A 15618-nucleotide genomic window follows, 5' to 3' on the forward strand; every position below is an offset into this window, starting at 1 on the left:
GGGGAAAACAGCATGGGATATACCCACAGAATGGAATGTTATCCAGTCATGAAAAAGGAATCAAAGGTACCGTGACATCTTTAAAGAAAGGGGAACAGTAAAGCACCATGCCCCTTTCCATTCCCCAGAACTAGCCGAGCCAAGGGAACAGAAGAGCAGGCTGGGCAGGGAGCACAGTAGGTGTCTTCCTGAAGGGCCCTGGCTGTCTCTCAAGCACACTGGGACCAGGACAAGGGAATGTCATCTGCAGAAAGGTGCTTAGGGCCGCTGCTCCCTGGGACGCGGCTCATCCAAGCAGACTGAGTGTGTGATGCTCTCCTCGCCCCTGCGTCCACGCCTAATTGAGAAGCGACTGGGGCAGAGCGAGAGCCCTGGGGAACCGACACACACACTCACGCAGCCGCTGCTGGGAAAATCTCCTTGAGGGTCAGGTGGCTCGGCTTGGCAAAGCACCACAGGGGATGGAGGTGCTCTTCTGCCCATTGCAGTCTCTGATCTCCTGCAAGCCTCCCGTGTTTCCTGTGCTGACTGCGGCTCTCTCTTCAGCCTTTCAGCAACCTACCCACTGGCCACGAGATGACACGCGCTCTGTTGGGCGTGAACCTAAGACCTAAGGTTAGGTGAAAGATGGCAGGCACAGAGAGCGGCCCACTGACCGGAACCGTCCGGAGCAGGTAGATCCATACCTGACCCTGCAAGGGGATTGTGGCTACAGACCCAGATCAGGGGATTGGCAAGCAATGACCTAATGGGTGAGGAGTCTGATGATAAGGCAGGGGGAACATTTTGAAGCTACCCAGAGCCGACCCTAGCACACCCTTGTGAAGGCACGTGTTCAGTGAACGTAGGTGTCGTCAGTGCCAGTCATTGGTCACATTCAAACGGGTTCACACTCACTACGAGAATTTCACCTCAAAAAATCATTGTCTTCGAGGGAGAATCTGGAAAGAGAAAACCTTGGCAAAGGCAAAACCAAAATGCAGTAAATTGCTACAACACACGATTTTAGAATCAGTTTTATGTATAGATTAACACGACACGTGCATGTGATAAAGGCAGCGCTTCAAAACATTTGGACAATGATTATTTAACAAGGGCTCCAGGGAAACAGAGTCTACTCAGGTAACAACATTGAACTTGACTAGTTAGCTCTGTATTCAGGAAAAATTTCCAAGTGCGTAGTGATGCTAACAGCAACAAACTCTGAGTCACAGGCAAACAGACCATAAAGTGGGTGTAATTTAGATGCCTTACCAAAATACAAATATCTAGTGACCATCGATTAATAAATAAAATATAAGTTAACATAATGTGCACATTTTCAGAGACCATCATTGAAAGGAAAGTGACCACAACACTCGGAGCGACCAAGAGATCTTTACTGCAGCAGTGCAAAGGAGGAGAAAGAGAGAGAGAGAGAGAGAGCAAGAGAGAGGGGCCCGGCAGGAGGGAGTCTTTATAGTCCAAATCTAATGGGGCCTCTGGGTCTGCAAGCTGCCTTGTTGGCACAAGGAGGGTTGAGTGCTCAGCCTTGAGCGGGGGGTTGAGTGTTCAGACTTGACGCAAACAGGTGATAAAGGACCAGACAGAGGGGTGTTTGAGTGTGTGGGTTATCCCGCAGCTAACATTTGTTCAGCCTGCCCTGCAGACAACATAGTTCAGCCTGTCCTGCACCTAACAATCATAATTTGATAGAGTATTCACGTTTGCAAAGTGGCTAAGGTTAGTTTTACACAATGACTTTTTAAACAGTCAGTTTCACTTATCTATGACACTAGGACGTAAACTCAGGGCAGTTTATGGTTCAAAATCCTAAAAATGTGCTAGAGACTCATGAGATAAAACCTTAGAATGCCGATTTCCCTTCGCACCTCTTTTATCTTTCAAACCTTTCAGAGAGTTCTTGTCCGGTCTTATGAGAATTATGTAGCACTTGGGGGCAAAGATGCAGCCCAGGAGCCCTGCGCTGGAGGCCAGGATGGAGAAGACCTCCACGGCCACCATGACCTTGCCCTTGGTGCTGTGGTACACAGGGAGGAAGGTGAGCCAGACACTGCAGAACACCAGCATGCTGAAGGTCAGGAACTTGGCTTCATTGAAGGTGTCAGGCAGGTTCCTGGCCAGGAAGGCCACCGTGAAGGTCCCCAGGGCCAGGGAGCCCAGGTATCCCAGGGCACAGTAGAAGGCAGTGACTGAGCCCTTGTTGCACGTGATGATGATGTGGCCATGTTCAGAGTGTGTGTCTGTGTCCACAAAGGGAGGCGAGGTCCCCAGCCAGACTCCACAGAGAGTCAGCTGGATGAGGGAGCAGCTGGGAATGATGAAGTTAGGTGTCCCTGACACCAGCCACCGCCTCATCCTTCTCCCTGGGACAGTGACCTTGAAGGCCAGAATCACAGTGACAGTTTTGGCCAGGACCGTGGAAACGGCCACAGTGAACACCAGTCCAAATGTGGTCTCCTGCAGGATGCAGGTGGCTGAGCTGGGACGGCCAATGAAGAGCAGGGAGCAGAGAAAACAGAAGGTGAGGGAGATGAGCAGGATGTAGCTGAGAGCCCTGTTGTTGGCCTTGACTATGGGGGTGTCTCTGTGCTTCACAAAGACCCCAAGGACAGCAGCTGTGAGTGCAGAGAAGCAGAGAGCCGTGCAGGCCAGAGCCATGCCCAAGGGGGCTTCATAGGCCAGGAAGGTCACTACCTTGGGGAGGCAGTGAGTCCTCTCACTGTTAGGGTGCTCGTGTGCGGGGCACTGGACACACCGCTCTGCATCTGGGGAAAAAGCAAAGAAAGGTTCAGTGTTTCTTTTCCACAACGTCTTCATTGTTGCCATGTTGAAGAAAATGTCACCTGGGCACCATCACTGTGAGTACAGACTGCCTGCGCTGTCACGCAGAGGCACACCAGAGTGGCCGCGACATTCCTGAGCAGGGAGAACGCTTCCAGCTGCAGCGGAGACCAAACCCACTCCCACAGGACCTTCAGCAGGTGGCCGGTGTCTCTGGGCTTCTCGTGCGGCACAGTGAGGTCTGCAAGGCTGTGACTTCCCCCCACCCGCTATCTGGCAGAACAAGTCTTTCCTCATCCCACGTTTTCATTTTTCGGTGGCTATTCTTGTTAATATTTCCATATAGATATTAAAAACAGATTCAAATTGAAAACATTTGAATGGGATTTAAATAATTAACTTCTAAGTAATAGGTATTTCAATCAATTTTTAAGAATAGATTGTATTTTGGGGAGTCTCCATTTATCTACATCTGGAAGTCTGGTTAGTTAGCCTTTCTTGTAAAGTGGCGGGTCACAAATACTGAGAGCTGCACATACCCTGGTGTCCCCAATGCAACCGCTCAGCTCTGCTTCTGTAGCACAGGCAGTTGTGGACCAGGGAACCTTAGTGGGCACGTCTATGTTTCAATTAAATTTTGTTTGTGCAGGCAGTGGTTTGCCTCGTCTGTACTCATGCAACAGAGCAAGGTTCTGGAGTCATTTAGAGTGGTGCTGGGGATTGAGCCCAGGGCCTCGTGCATGCAAGGAAAGAGCTTTACCAACTGAGCTAGATCCCCAGCCCTGCACATCTTTCTCTTAAGATCCTCCTTCCTAGCTGGGTGCTGAGAAGCTGAGACAAGAGAATGGTGAGTTCAAAACCAGCCTCAGCAACTTAGTGAGGCCCTAAGCAACTCAGTGAGACTCTGTCTCAAAATAAAATACAGAAAGGGCTGAGGATATGGCTCAATGGTGAAGCATTCCTGGGTTCAACCCTTGGTACCAAAAGACAAGATCTCATTCCTCTTCACAGAGTGAACAGGGGCTCCTAGTTTCTGTCTCAGAGACGTGCTTGGCACACAGAAGTGCATTATGGACCCTGTGTTTTGTGCTCTTTCTTTTTTTTTTTCCATTATTTTGTTCATTTATTTTTATGTGGTGCTGAGGATCGAACCCCGTGCCTCACATGTGCTAGGCGAGCGCTCTACCGCTGAGCTACAGCCCCAGCCCTGCGTTCTCCTATTTTTCTTTTTGTTCTACACACCGTTTGGTGTTTCAAATCTTTCTCAAATGGGGAGATTGTTATTTTGTTAACTTAAACACACCTCAAGATAAGTGCCCAATGACTCAAGCCAAATGACTGCTGCTGCTGAGATGACGGGAATCACCCGGGGCTGTCAGAAATCTCAGTCCTTACGTTTCCTCTTTATATTTTGAAAAATGGAGGCCGTTTTAACTATCCCTTTAACTTGTTGTGCTTGACAACAACACATTTTGTTTTGATATATAAATCCTTAAATTTATATCTTGGGTAAAGATGACTTTGAGGGGACACTGGATTATGCCTTTTATTAAAATATTCTGTCCTCATAACAAGTTAACATGTTTCTTTACCTTATCATATTACAATATTCCAAAGGTTAGGGTCTTGTATTAAGTACGTGTACTTAATACCTCGCATGGTGTTGAGGACCACGGTCCAAAATGTCATCAGGTGTTTCCATGACAACTCACGCTGACCTGCTGTGTATTCATCATCTGGATATGGAACACGCCAGAGTCTTCCCCTCTACATGTGGTTTCACACCCTGAGGATTTGACATCTTACATGTCACAAGGTAGCCGTTAGCGGGCACACCTGGAGGTCTCAGATTGAGACTGCAGCGATGGACAGTCAACAAAGGTGACCACTGGAGTCAGTTTCACAGTTGAGCCCAACAGGTGAGCACTACCTGTCAAGAGCCTACGCATCAAATGGACATACTGATCGTGTGCAGGTGCAGATAGGGATAATGAATCCCACTGATGATCAAGAATAAATAAATGGCTATATTGAAAGCTTGAGTGGCCCACTATGACCCCAAGAGGACGCCAATCCTTTGGTTTCTTTTTACTGAGAAATAGAGACGTGAGCTATCCCAGGGCAGCCCCACATCACCTACCTGTCTGATTGGAAATGTGTCCCTCTGGGCAAAACACACAAGCAAAGCAGCAGACGGGCCTTCCTTCCTGGGGGATCTTCCTGAATCCCGGGGGACAGCTCTGGCTGCACAGAGATCGAGGAGTCTGAGGGAAGAGACAGGACCCGTCACCACTCTGCACATTATCAGCAGCTTTAAGAGAACGTCAAGATCTCTCCTCCTAAGAAAGGACTTTGACCTTCGATAAAGGACCATCACTCCACCTCTGAGCACCACGGTCCTGACGCCCAGACGTCTAGTCCTGGGTTATCACGGCTGGCTGACACCCTCGCTTCTCACCACAGGACCCACTTTGGTGGGCACATCACCAGCCACACTTCCTGGGTTTCCTCTCTTCCTGTTGAACCTCAGCATCCAAGATCTTTCAGTGCAGTTTTCTGTGTGGTCCTCTGGACTTGTGTGCCTGGAAATATTCTCCCACGCCCTCACACTCTCAGTTGGTGCTTTGATTTGAATATGAACGGCATCCCCAAAAGGTCCCTAAGTTAAGGGACTTGTCCCCGGGTGGCGCTGTTGGGAGGTACTGGAACCATTAAGAGGCAGAGCCTAGCGGGAGGTTTCCTGTATCCCAGCTACTCCAGCAACTCCATGAGGCTGGGGGGGGGGGGGGGGCGCGGATCACAAGTTCAAGGCCAGCCTGAGCAACTTAGTGAGACCCTGTTTCAAAATGAAAAAATAAAAATAAAAAAAGGGCTGGGGATGTAGCTCAATGGTGGAACACCCCTGGGCTCAATTCCTAATACCACAACCAAAATATATATAAATATTATATAAATCATTTACAAAATTGCCTAAGTGTGTCCAATTGTGAAAAGCTGACATGAAGTCATGTCAGTGCTTTAACAGATGCTGAGTATAAAAACTGAATAGCACCCAAAATTCTAAAGAAACTGGAAATGATCCCTCCCAAGAGGCGAATGGTGTAGTCATCCACAATCGTGTTTATAGTGCATCAAAACATAATAAGGTTTCTGACCACCCATGACTAGGAGTTTCGGGATAGGTGGAGGAATATTTTTGGTATTTGTGTATCTGTATTTTTATCTTTATCTTTGCTCATCAACTTGGTTCAGTTTTATCACCGCTGCATGGATAGATATACCCAAACTTTAACTGCTTCTACAAACTTTTCTTCCTGTAGGTGCTAGTTCAGAATCTGCCAAAGCAGGATCATGGATCACAGAGTACAAGGTGAGTGGGGAAGGGTGAGTTTAGGGCCAGGTTAAAGGTCACGGTCAGGCTCATCTCAGGGCCCCATCCAGATCCCTCCCATGAACCCAACACTGAACTGGGATCGTACCTCTGTGAATCCAATAGGCCATTCTATCATCTCCTCACTGATGACCAAGCCTTGACCCAGTGGACTCCTGGGGACAAACTGTCCCACTTTAACCAGCAGCCCGAGACCAGCAGGGAAATTCACAGCGTTGAGGATGTCATACTGGGCCATCTGGCTGCTCTTCTCATCCAGGGAGACGTGGTCCCCAGCGCTGTTGGTAAACCGGAGGTTCTTCAGGAACCGATGCAGCTGCAGGAGGCAGAGTTGGACATGAGGAGTGTTCGGGCTGGAGGTGGACGGTGCCCATGGGCCACACCGTCCTGCTTTTCCACCCCCTGCTCTTGGGGTTTCCTCCTCCGGAGGCTCAGGGCTGCTTGGGTGGCCACCATCCCCAGGGTGAAGTGGAAAGTCTTCTGCTCCCTGGAAAGGGGTTGGGAGTGATGGAATCCCATCAGAACTGTCCCAGGATGCTGCCCTCAGTGGCCTGGGTGGGCTCTGTAGAACCCTGACCCGGGGAGTCTGTCTGGGGCCTCTTCAAAGCCAATCCTTGTACTTTGAAAAGGGACCAAATCACTTAGCACCCCGGCTGTGCTTATGGCCCCGGGGCATGTACCTGTCACCACTCCTCAAATTGCAAAGGTCAAACAGGTGCGACTTTGCATATCAGTTACACCTCGGGCTTTAAAGGGCACAACACAAGTTGTTTTCTGTCCATGCTTTCTGACCTTTTTAGGTGAGAATGAAATTGTCTTGTGACATTGCAGGAAGCCCTATATGCTCCAAAATTAACAAATCAAAACCCCGGATTCTAATGAAGTTGTTGATAGAAAGCTAACCCTGGAATCTCTAGGCCCCGTGGCACTGTGCTGCGGGAAATAATTAATCTCTCATTGCTTAAAAAACTATTGTTGAATTCTCCAGTTACTTAAAGTTGAAGCATTGTAAAGAATTCATAATCACATCTTTGGAGCCCATCTTGACAAAGCCACCTACTCTTCTAAACGTCAACTCAAAATAAGCCCAAAATGGCATATCAAATATTATCATTGTTAGTAAAAAGATAGAAATTCGATGGTGAACTGAATTTTCTGATGTTGATTTTTATATACACATATCTGCCTTTGCCTACATACTAAATTTATTTGACATTTTCTACAAATATGATTAATGAGTTTGCCTATCGTACATGAGAATAGAAGTTTATACATGTAATCCATCCATGGGTCATGGGTTCAGATGAGCCCCAGCTAAAATCCAGACAAATCCACATCAAACCCTGGGGAGGAGGCCTGAGCTTATGTCCGTCATCAGTGATCTCATATTTTAACATGGGTCCCTGTTCCCAAGATTATTGCAGGTTTTAGCAGAACGTCTAAAAACAATTTATTTCCAAGAGTCATCTTAGATATTACATTTGAAATGGGTAGAACTTATTTTTTATTTTCAAAAACAGTATTTCATGGAGGGCTTGGGCAATACGTGTACAAGATGATGGAAGGGATACCTAGACTCAGATATGGTCATATGGTCGGTCCAGATTTTCCGACATTTGATCTACACGGAAAAGTGTAGATCTCAATGGTTTTTCACCCAGTTTTGTCATCAGCTGCATTTGGATATTTGACAGCCTAAAATAGAAAAATGTTTTTCTGATTCCATTTTCTAATAGCTTGAAATAGAAACTCCTAGTAGCAGAATGCTCCCCATGTAGATAACACAGATGTACCTACAACCAGTGTGAAAGAGCCCACACTCCATTTGGCCTGATCCTGCTGAACTTGAGATGAAAACGTGGTTGTGATACACCTTAGTAAAGCACCTGCGGGTGGCACCAGGGCTCAGGGCTCGCCTGGCTTCTGAGGGGGGATTTTACCTGCCAGGGATGCAGCTGAGGTTGATCTGCATCTTCTGAAGATCCCATTTCAATTTTCTCCGAAAGAATTTTATGGAGGACGTGGGCCAGCGCATACACAGCATTATAAACAAAGTAGCTGGAGTCAGACAAGGTCATGATGTCCATATTTCCTGGCATGAACTCTAAGGAAGTGTTTGGTCTGCACTCTCCAAACTTTTCACAGATGGACCCAGCAGGTGAGCAATCAAAAGAATAAGCCCACAGTTTGCTGAAGTAAAAGTCCTCCGGGTAGTGGGAAGGGGTCACTGTCTGGAGGAAGTGTCCGAAGCCAGGGATTTCCCCCTTGTGAGGTGAGAAGGAGAAGCCCCCGTGGAAAGAGTGCAGCATGTGGTTCATCTCGTGCAGAACGATCTCCTGCTTCCCTGCCATGATCCACACCTTCCCTATGGTTAAAAAGAAGTCTGCTGCCATGTCCACGGTGACGAGGCTCCCTGCTTCACCGTGGAGTATGTGCACGTTTGCAGAGGAGACTCTGATCCTACTCAGGAAGGTGACGTCACCTGATCCATACATTGTCTTAGTGTCAGGGAGCTTTTCTGTTAAGGCCACACAGATACCATTCTTGACCATCTCTGCTCTCAGATCCCTCAGGAACTGCTCTCCCTTCAAATCATCAGACAGGAAGAGCGCCACCCACGTCCAGCCAAAGTGCAGCAATAAGGAGACCATCGCATGGGCCAGAGAGCTGTCCCTGGGGGCCATCTGATAGAGTGATGGAAACTGATCTTTATCACTCAGCACGGGAGATCCCGTACGTGACCTGAATGAGCAAAAAAAGATACGATTCTGAGTTTATGGGGACTTGGGGGTGTCTGTCCAGGGGAGGGGGCAAGAAAGGTCTGTATACGAGAGGCAGAGGGAGAGACTGCTGTAGAGGTTACCCACTTCTCTCATTCTGGGGGCACAGAGCACCGTGTTTCCAGTGCTGTCACCTTGAGGGAAGGACATGTGAAATCCACCTGTGCTTTCATCTCCTGCAGCAGGAAACAAAGAACTCTGGATGAAGCACGACCCAGGTGGCATGGGTGCCTCATCCTTGACCCCCGCAGACAATACTGCAGGCAAACTCAGGGGAAGAAAGAAACCTTGACTACATGGATCTCCTGGTACTTTGGACTTAATTTATGAACACGACAACTTAGATCATCTTAAAGATGGCTTCCCTATCCTCTTTGATTTTATAAAATTGAATTCTCCCAGAACAGGATTCTCCAACGCTAGTGCCTGTGATTGGCGGTAATGCCTCCTCGTGGCTGCTTGTGTTGGATGGGTCCCCGGGCCAGGCCTGAGGTGTGGAGACTGGTAAGTGCGTGGTTCCCTGGGAGTGCTCACAGGAGATGTGCATGGGTGGAGGTGAGCAAGGCAGGCCGGGCAGAGGGAGCGGGTGACCACGTGGGTGTAACAGCCGCAGCCAGCCCTTGGGATCCCTGGAACTGTAGTGGCCCTCGGTGCTGCTCCAAATACAACCCAGATGCCCAGACGTTACCATCCCCCATGACAGTCATCAGCCTCTGGCTGCGCCTGAGACGGCTGTGTCCTGGGATGGGCAGGTTCCCAACTGAGGATATCTCCTAGCAGTCACATGACTGTGAGCTGCCAGCAGCCAATGTCCCCAGTGGCTGGGGGATGGAACAGTAGCCCTAGAAAGTAACCTTGGTTGAGACTAAGGTGTCCCCAGGTATCTAGGTATCCCAGCTCCTTCTCCTTCCACTGTGACAATCTCAGAACACAGGGACTCCCCTGGGACTTTCCCACCTGAACCCCCTGGGGGCATAATACGTGCTCGACCTCCACATTTTCCTCTGATCAGAGGTGAGCGGGTGACGCCCAGGAGACCGGAATGTCTCTTTCCAGAATTTCCAGCGCGCTCACCTGGGGCGTCTTGTAGCGCTCCAGAAGCGTTCCAATCTGGGCTGAGAACGCCGCCGCTGTCCCTGCGATGACGGCAATGGCCTTGCTCTGAGTCCGGCATTTGTAGTTCGGGAGAAACTCGGTGCCTCCAGAGAGCCAGAGCAGAGCCGTCTCCAGGGTCCTGTGGTCACTGTGAAAGGCGTTGAAGACGTGGAACCCCAAGGTCAGGTTGGGGAGCAGGTGCGAGTCCCTGTTGATCTCCTCGATGGCAAAGTAGAAAGCCAGCACATACTGGTAGTTCTTCCAGAGCCACCTAAGAGGGAGCGGCATTATAGAGAAAGGTCAAGGCGTGTCATTCAGGCCATTCCCCTGCCTGGTCCAGCAGAAGGAGGTCTCACCCCAGGCTTCCTGTGAGAGGTCCTGCCCTGGCACCCAGAGCTAGTGTGAGCAAGGTTCCCAGGACTCCGGGAATTTTGCAGGGAACTGAGTGGGGTGGGGTGACCTCAGCCCATGACCCTGCTGTCAACTGGAATGGAGTCATGGTTCTGATGGACCCACTCTCCGGGTGGAAAGTGAGCCACCGAACAAAGGAGGGGACTGGGCTTGTGTAGGTTATGGGTGATTTTGTGAGTGCGTCAGTTTGGGCGCTCAGGAATTTGGGTTTGGGGTCGGGGGTCGGCGGCCAGCACCTGGAGAAGATTTGTCTTGGAGGACATTGGTGCTTCCCAGAGACCATCCCTCGAGGCTTGGAGAAGCCCCTTCTCCCCACCAGAGGCCAGCGTCTGAAAAGGACTGGTCTTGAAAGAGATGAAAGCCATCAGTGAAGGCCTCTCTTTTCACCCCCTCTCCCAGGCCACGCAATCTTGGGGTGTTTCACTCTCCGTTTCCAGTGCAGTCCTGTACGTGGGCGGTTCCTGCGAGAGCAAGTTTCACACGGTCAACAAGGAGGAGGTTTTTCCAATGAAGAGTCCGGTGCGGAGGCCGTGTTTCCCCGGGTGTGCGGTCGTCCTGAGCCAGCGGCTTTGCCTGTGGAACTTGTCATTTCCTTCTGTTGTCCCAACAAATGGTCTGATTTTGTTTCTTTGCCATGAATCCTTGAAAGAAGTTTAGGGCTCGTGGAGAGCACCGTGTGGTTGCGTGTCCAATAGACCTAACCCTCCTGCCCCCGAGACCTGCCTGGGGCTTCATTTTATTTTTTGGATTATTATAAGTTAAGAACAGTGAATTAAAAAAAAAACTTCTTTACTTTTAAATACTTTGTCTGATGTCCTGTGATTTTCCTGGGTGAAGGGAATAGTTCGGTCACGTTTGGTACTATTAACACTGGACATGGGTTTAAAGTTGGCTATTTAAATTCTCTTTTTCCCAACTTCAGACCTGCGAGAGGCTGGGTTCCCAATGCTGCACCAACCCACAGAAGCCTGAAGAGATCCTAAGTGTCCAAGTCAGATTTGTACGCTCACTGTCCACATGCCACTCAAAGCCCTAAATATAGATTGCTTTATCAGCATCCTTTGCTACTCTTCAGTAATAAAATCTGAAGCACAGAACACAATGGAGAACTCTCTAGCAGGTTTTAATGAGCCTCAAATAATCTCAACAAAAAATTTTATTTTATTTTTCTCACTCTACACACAAATCTAGCTGCCATCATTCTACCCAACACAGCATCAAAAAGGAGGAAATGTTAGGATGAGGGAAGACTTATTCCAGAATCCAGAGTCTCCACGACAATCTATGCTGGTACGTAAGTTAGAGATAATAACAATCCTACAGATTATGTCAAGCAAATTCAAGAACATACGGCCCTTCCTTCTTATTCTCTGCAACCAGAAGCACCTTGAACCCCAAAGAGACCAAGATATTCAGGTTTTAAAAGAAAGCACATTACAAACTGATCCATGCTACACCCTGAATAAATCTTAAACACCTGGCACAAGGCCAGGCGTGGTGGAACATGCCTGTAACCCTGGAGCTCAGGAGGCTGAGACAGGAGGATCACCGGTTTGAAGCCAGCCTCAGCAATTGAGCAAGGCTGTGAGGAACCTAGTGAAACCCTGTCTCAAAAATAAAACATAAAAAGAGCTGGGGAGCGAGGCACAGCGGTACATGCCTAAAATCCCAGCAGCTCAGGAAGCTGAGACAGGAGGATCGCGAGTTCAAAGCCAGCCTTAGCAATGGCCAGACACTAAGCAACTCAGTGAGACCCTGTCTCTAAATAAAATACAAAATAGGGCTGGGGATGTGGCTCAGTGGTTGAGTGCCCCTGAATTCAATCCTTGGAACCTAAAAAAAAAAATAAAAAAAGGGAGAGGAGGGTGCTGGGGATGTAGCTCAGTGTCTAGGTGCCCCAGCTTCAGTCCCTGGTACCAAACAACAACCATAACCAAAAAAATGTGGCACAATTTGAATGAAGCCACTCACAAAATATCACAAATTATATGAATCCATTTATACAAAATGTCCAGAATCAGCAAATCGATAAAGACACAAATTAGATTCATGCTGGTGAGGGTTGAGGAGAAGGAGAGAAAACGGAAGCAACTGCAAATGAACATAGAGTTTCCACCTGGGGTGGGGGGTGAAAAGACAAGCAGCCAAGGCTCATGACGAAGCACATCTCTCTGTGCAACAACCAACTGCCCCAGTTATCTTCTCCCAGGATTTAGAAGAGCTTGTTTTAAAAGATGGATAAACAGGTGTTACTCAAGGTCGTACCAATGGAGCCTCATCCCAAATGCCCAGTATTTTTACATAAACAAGCGTAGGCACCTCTACGTGGAAGGACACTTGGTAGGCACGGAAAGAATAAGGGGAAGGTCAGTTAGCCACAGGGAAACGTGGTCACGCTCTGTGGTTGGGTATGAGTGAGGCCCAGAGTCTGTGCCCACATGGGAACGTCCACAAGTCCGGGAAGAGGAGATTTCAGGGCTTAATGACCATGAGCATGAGGCCAGGCCTCTGGTGGGCAGAACTAGGGGACCAGAAACTTCTCTGGCCAGAGGATGGAAGGCAGAGGGCTAGGTTAGGCCCCCAGTGCTGTGACTGGGGACGCCCACCCTCTCCCCACACTGGCCTTAGGGACAAGGCAGGTTCTCTCGGAGCCCCTGAGATTAGGACCCGTCCTCTTCCTCACTCCCAGCCTCTCCGACCCTGACCGAATGGAAGCAACCAGTAGCTGCCACCTAACCAGAGAGTCCATCTGCATGAAGCAATGGCCGGAAAATACCCCATTTCAAATTTTGTGTAATAATGGAGGAGACAAAGAAGGAAGGACATTCAAAACAGCGAGAAGGGACAGACAAAGGTCTTCATCCAGATGAGGAACCGCCAGGCTGGGACCCCACCCCAGAGATCAGCAGCTGCACTCTCCCCTCCCTCCAGTGCAAGGCCACCTGCTGAGATGACAGGGGAACTGCCCAGGACAGAGACACCCCAACTAAAGAAATTGCGTTTTGCCTAACCACCATCCGAGGACCAGGACGCGGCAGGTTGAGAGGCTGAAGGTTTTAGAAGCAGACTCGACCGCTCCGCCCAGAGCCCAGGCTGTCTGCTGGGAGCCTCGCTAAGCGTCTGTGCAGTCGCTCAGTTGCTAGAGACGCAGGCCACACTGTCACAAAAAGCCCAGAAGTCAAGTGGTTTCTGTATTTTTCCTGAAGAAATGACCAAGATGCCATGGATGGGCATGAACCCCTTGGGAAGATGAATTCCTTTCCTCCCTTGGCCTTCGGCCTCAGGGACCAAATGCCTCCCCTCTGAGTGGATTCCGTTAGTTGTGCATCTTTTGTAGGAAGTGCGGGTGTTTCGGGGGATGGCCTGTCTATGAGGCACACTTCAACAGTGCCCTTTGCAGCAGTGGGCACCCAGAGTGAGCCCCCGAGTGTAAGAGTGACCGCAGGCCAGGACTCAGTGTCTAGGACACCTGGGGTCCCACTCCAGGGTCCTGGCATGAGGAGGAACTGAGGTCCCAACAGGATCACTCATTCCGAGAACCCCATCGTGGGGATCGGGCCAGTGGAATTCACCCAACAGGTGCAGGTTCCTGTCCTCTGTCTCCCTGGGCGTGGACAGCAAAAGAGAAAGGAAATGGAAGGGTGCAGGTGCATAGGAGAGAACTACAGAATCCACCAGCTGCGTTACTCTCATTTGCACACACACTTTTTACGGTTGTCCAAGGGGATCTGAACACACCCGAACACACACACTCAGAACCCCGCCACACATGCCTACCATGTGGAACTGACCTGTGAGGCACTTCTTGACCATGTGGCCTGAGCAAAAAATAGAGCCGGGCCAGGGGCGCCTTCCGATTCACGTAGTAAAGGGGGAAGAAGGCACCCAGCAGCAGGTCTCCCTCTCTGTGGACACTGGGCTCCAGGTGTCGGAAACACCTCCACAAATCCAGGGCCCCCGGAGCATGGGAAGGCTGCAGCAGGAGGAGGAGGACCAGCAGGGACAGCGGCATGTCAGGGTCTGCCTCACACAGAGGCCGAGCGGAGGGGGAGACGGGCGGGGTGGGGTCCACGGGCTCAGGCCTTGCAAGGAGGGTGGTGCCTGAGCAGGCCCCCTGGAGTCCCGCGACTGCTCCATGTCCTCCACCTGCGAAAGGAGTGTGTGGATGGGCTTGGGGGTCGGGGCATCCGTCGGGTGTCACGGGCCTGAGGCTGCAGCCTTGGCGTCTCTGTGATCTGCAGTCCTGACTCCCAGTCTTCACTGCTCCCCGACCGTGGCTCTGGGGACCCACAGCCCCGAGGCTCTGCACCTGTCCCCCTCCATCCTGCTGAAAAACACTTTGGAAAAACATGTTTTGGACTCTCCTTCTCCTCCCGGCCCCTCTGGTCTCATGACGGCCCAGCGAGGCTTCGGGGACCTCAGAGCATCCTGAGACGGCCTTCTCTGTCCTCGTGTGATCTCGGGGCCAGGGGATTGGCAGAGTGAGGAAGCGCTGGCTGGAGCCAAGAAGACGCCTTAGCAAGAAGGGAAGGGCTGACTTCCAGGACCCCGTGCAACCCTCGGAGGCCACCTTCGTCCTGTGCCCAACACCGCTCCCAGGTCCACAGTGTGCTCCGGGAAGAAATGGGTTTCGTGGTTTGCCAAGGGGCAGGCCATGTCCCAGGGAAGCTCTGTGGGTCCCCCGACCCGCCACTGCAGGGTCAAACCTCTCGGCCAGGTGGCTGGGGTGCTGGGCTCTGCCCACGGAGAACCTGGCCCCGGGGTCTTATCATCATGTGGTTTACCCAATGCATATCTACTGTTGACACTGTTGAAACATTCCTTACAGAGTTTTCTTATTTATTTTTTAACTTCAGTAATATTTTTTATTTGTTCTAGTTGTACACGACAGTAGAATGCATTTTGACACATCCTACATCAATGGGGTATAACTTCTCATTCTTGGGGTTGTGCATGATGTAGAACCACACCCGTCATGTACTCATAGATACACACGGGGTCATGATGACCTTTTCACTTTGAATAGCTATGAAACATAACATTTATGGTCTGCAGCAAGATGTTTCAGGATGTGTAAATGTGGTGGAAGGACAAAATCACAGGTTTTTATTTTTCATTAGTTCATTTTAGACATGCGTAATATTAGGATTCATCTTG

The 15618-nt window shown here is 49.9% G+C and overlaps 1 protein-coding gene across 1 annotated transcript; it reads right to left on the reverse strand.

The window, feature by feature from the left end:
* Positions 1–1812: 1812 nt before the first annotated feature.
* LOC113198970 (vomeronasal type-2 receptor 116-like) lies at positions 1813–12816 on the reverse strand (the record flags this gene model as incomplete). The annotated part of the gene is given in 7 exon segments (XM_026411855.2): positions 1813–2768; positions 4925–5048; positions 6264–6491; positions 8116–8905; positions 8907–8917; positions 10030–10308; positions 12781–12816. Coding segments are annotated over 7 exon segments (2424 nt in total), but the record flags the coding sequence as incomplete, so codon positions are not given.
* Between the last annotated feature and the right edge of the window lie 2802 nt (positions 12817–15618).

Source organism: Urocitellus parryii, chromosome 3 (genome assembly GCF_045843805.1).
Source record: "Urocitellus parryii isolate mUroPar1 chromosome 3, mUroPar1.hap1, whole genome shotgun sequence".
In the NCBI taxonomy this organism is placed as follows: Eukaryota; Metazoa; Chordata; class Mammalia; order Rodentia; family Sciuridae; genus Urocitellus; species Urocitellus parryii.